The 3,082-nt window shown below is 46.0% G+C and overlaps 1 protein-coding gene across 1 annotated transcript; it reads right to left on the bottom strand.

Annotated features, from left to right (window-relative positions):
- Positions 1-787: 787 nt before the first annotated feature.
- Positions 788-1,735, bottom strand: LOC142002203 (olfactory receptor 52K2-like). Its single transcript, XM_074978102.1, has one exon. The coding sequence runs from the start codon at positions 1,733-1,735 to the stop codon at positions 788-790; it is 948 nt and encodes a 315-aa protein (XP_074834203.1).
- Positions 1,736-3,082: the final 1,347 nt, after the last annotated feature.

The raw sequence follows: 3,082 nt of genomic DNA, 5'->3' as shown, positions 1-3,082 counted from the left end.
CATTTTGTCCAAAGCATCCACAAGTTATGCATACTTATATTTGTTAGCCAATTTTCAAAAAGCATGGGGATCCATCACACCACCTTCCCAGAACTCCCCCCCGGGGTGCAGCCTGTTTCCAGTTTCTCTCTTTGGGGTACATGACTCCAATATTTCTCATTCCAGAATTGTGATAGGAGTACTGATGTGGTCACTCAGCTTTAGCAGTAATAACAAAGTATATACATAATTTTAAAAAAATCTAAGCAGTGTCCTTAATTCACTTCTCATCAGATTAGAATATATTAGTATTAAGACTAAGTGGGGAGGGGTGTTTCCTAATATTTATTTATTTTTCTTACTTTTATATCTGAATTAGATACAGGGCTGTTGCCAAAAACCTTGTTTTCTAGAGCCTCAGAAGTGTCTGGAATGATGGCTAAAGTTGCCCTCATGACAAAACCTGAAATGGCTCCCCTGAAGCTAAGTGCGGGAGAGAGAAGTGGAAGAAATCCAGCAAGCAATAGGGGGTGTGCAAGAGAGGAGCTAGTGAAAGCAGTGGGTCTTTGGGCTCGGACAGGAAAAACAGGGGTTGAGTCTTGGCAGAAGAATTGGGGCGAGGGAAGGTTTTGGGGGGTCCAGTTACCACCAATGAGAAATAGTACTGTGTCATGCTGACACAGAACAGTGGGGTCATAAAATGGTTTAATGTCTTGCTGACTGTCCAGAAAGTGATTCAGGAAAGAGGGCCCAGCACCACATCAGCATCACAGAGCTCAGTGTGAAAACCAAGAACCAGGAGAAAATCTTAGGTTCCCTTCTGAGTAAATAACCGGAGCAGCCTCTCCTGAATCTGTTTAGTCCTAACCCCATAGATGATGGGATGTAGCATTGGGGGAAGCAGCAGATACACATTGGCCATGAGAATGCGGATGTGCAGGGCCATGTTGCTGTCAAACCGATGTGTGATGGAGGCGAAGAGGTGCGGAAAGTAAAAGGTTGAGAATGCACAGAGGTGGGAGATGCACGTCCCAAATGTCTTGATCTGAGCATCTTTAGTGGGGAGATTGAAGATGGTCCTGAGGATTTGGACATAGGATATAACGATAAAAAGCATGTCCAGAAGGATCACCAGGAGTTTTATAGAGAGGCTGTAATAACTACTGACGCGGATGTCAGTGCAGGCCAGTCTAACAACAGCTATGTGCTCACAGTATGAGTGGTGGATGATGTTTGTTCTGCAATATGGCCACTGCCGTGCCAGGAGGGTGCTGGGTAGTACAAATGTCCCACCTCGCAGAATCACTACTAGGCCAATTTTGGCAACCACAGGGTTTGTCATGATGGCTGAATGTCTCAGAGGGTCACAGATGGCCACATAGCGATCAAAAGCCATAGCCACAAAGATCCCAGACTCCATCAGTGAGAAGCAGTGAATACAATACATCTGGGTGAGGCAGGCATTGAAATTAATCTCTCTGGAATTGAACCAGAAGATACTCAACGTTTTGGGAAGGATGGTTGTAGACAGAACCATGTCAGTGACAGCCAGCATGCAGAGGAAGTAGTACATGGGGATATGCAGGGTCAGCTCCCTCTTTACAATGAACAGGACGGTGAAGTTCCCCAAGATGGCGAAGGTGTACATGGCGCAGAAGGGGATGGAGATCCAGACATAGACTGCCTCCAGCCCAGGAATTCCCAGCAGGATGAAGGTGGAAGGGTTGCTGAAGTCGGTTGTGTTGGAATCTGACATGGAGCTGGGGAGAAGGTGTCCAGCTGTGAGGAACAATAAAGCTGCCAGTATGTTTTGTACGTTCCCCTGATGTTCTGTATGTGCCCACAGTCTAAAGCGATGGTGGCTTTGCAAGAGCCTGTATGGAGAGACAATGTTAATATGAGACAGACATTATGTTCACTACAGCTGTGTCTACACGGGCACAACTCTTCGAAATAGCCATGCTAATGGCCATTTGAAGATTACTAATGAGGCACTGAATTGAATATTCAACGCCTCCTTAGCATTAGGAAGCTTCCGGCCACGACGCTTCGATAGCCCCGCTCTCGAAAGTGCGTGGCTCGGCACGGCTACACGGGGGTCCTTTTTGAAAGGACCCGCCCCTTTCGAAATCGCCTTATTCTGATCAGTGATCGGGATAAGGGGATTTTGAAAGGGGCAGGTCCTTTCGAAAAGGACCCCCGTGTAGCCTCACCAGCCTCACGCTTTCGAAAGAGGGGCTTTTGAAGCACTGCAGCCGGGAGTGTCCTCATGCTAATGAGGCGCTGAATATTCAATTTAGTGCCTCATTAGTAATCTTTAAAATGTCCATTAGCATGGCTATTTTGAAGAGTTGTGCCCGTGTAGACACACCCTACCGGAGGCTGTTGCAGATTGATCACTCTCCACACACTGAACCATGATTCTTTCAGTAAACAGAGAATTATGAACAACTGACCCTCCTGCCACCAATTCTATAAGTCATGGCCCTCCATAGATCAGGAATTATTTGACATGATGTCAGAAACTTTAAGAGGGACCAGCTGGAAACACAAGTGCAGATACTGGCTATTATGCTTAATTGGTACCTAATGCAATGAGAGTCCGTGCTGTAGGGATTCTCCACTCACCCTCTTGCTGAAAATCTGGGAGAGGAAGAGACCCAAATGCCTTGCTAAAAGGTGTGCCAGGGAAAATATCCCCGTAAGAACACACCATAGGGGAAAGACCTGGGCACCACTCAGAACTGTAGCTAAATGTAAACTCCTGTTCCATCACAGCAGTGGTGAAAACAAAGTCAAAATGTTGATGCCTAAAGAATGTGTTACAGAATATCCTGCTATGGATGTGAGCTTTGTTGTGGTCACCAAGTGTCTCTAAAGGATGAAGCAGATAGAAAGGGGGGATCTGAGATAAGCTGTGAGAATGGTGGAGGCTGTTTTCTGACAACAGACTGAACATTCTGGGAATTTTTATTACAGAGAAGAGACAAAGAAGCGGGAGCTATAGAGGAGAGGAAAGTAAAGAATGGAACCTATTGCATTTAAACAGGAGAAAAGGGTGCAGTTCCCATCCAGCGACCTCAATAAACACTTAGTGCTTCAC

The sequence above is a fragment of the Carettochelys insculpta genome, chromosome 1 (assembly GCF_033958435.1).
Source record: "Carettochelys insculpta isolate YL-2023 chromosome 1, ASM3395843v1, whole genome shotgun sequence".
In the NCBI taxonomy this organism is placed as follows: Eukaryota; Metazoa; Chordata; order Testudines; family Carettochelyidae; genus Carettochelys; species Carettochelys insculpta.
This window is presented reverse-complemented; position numbering and strand designations above follow the sequence as displayed.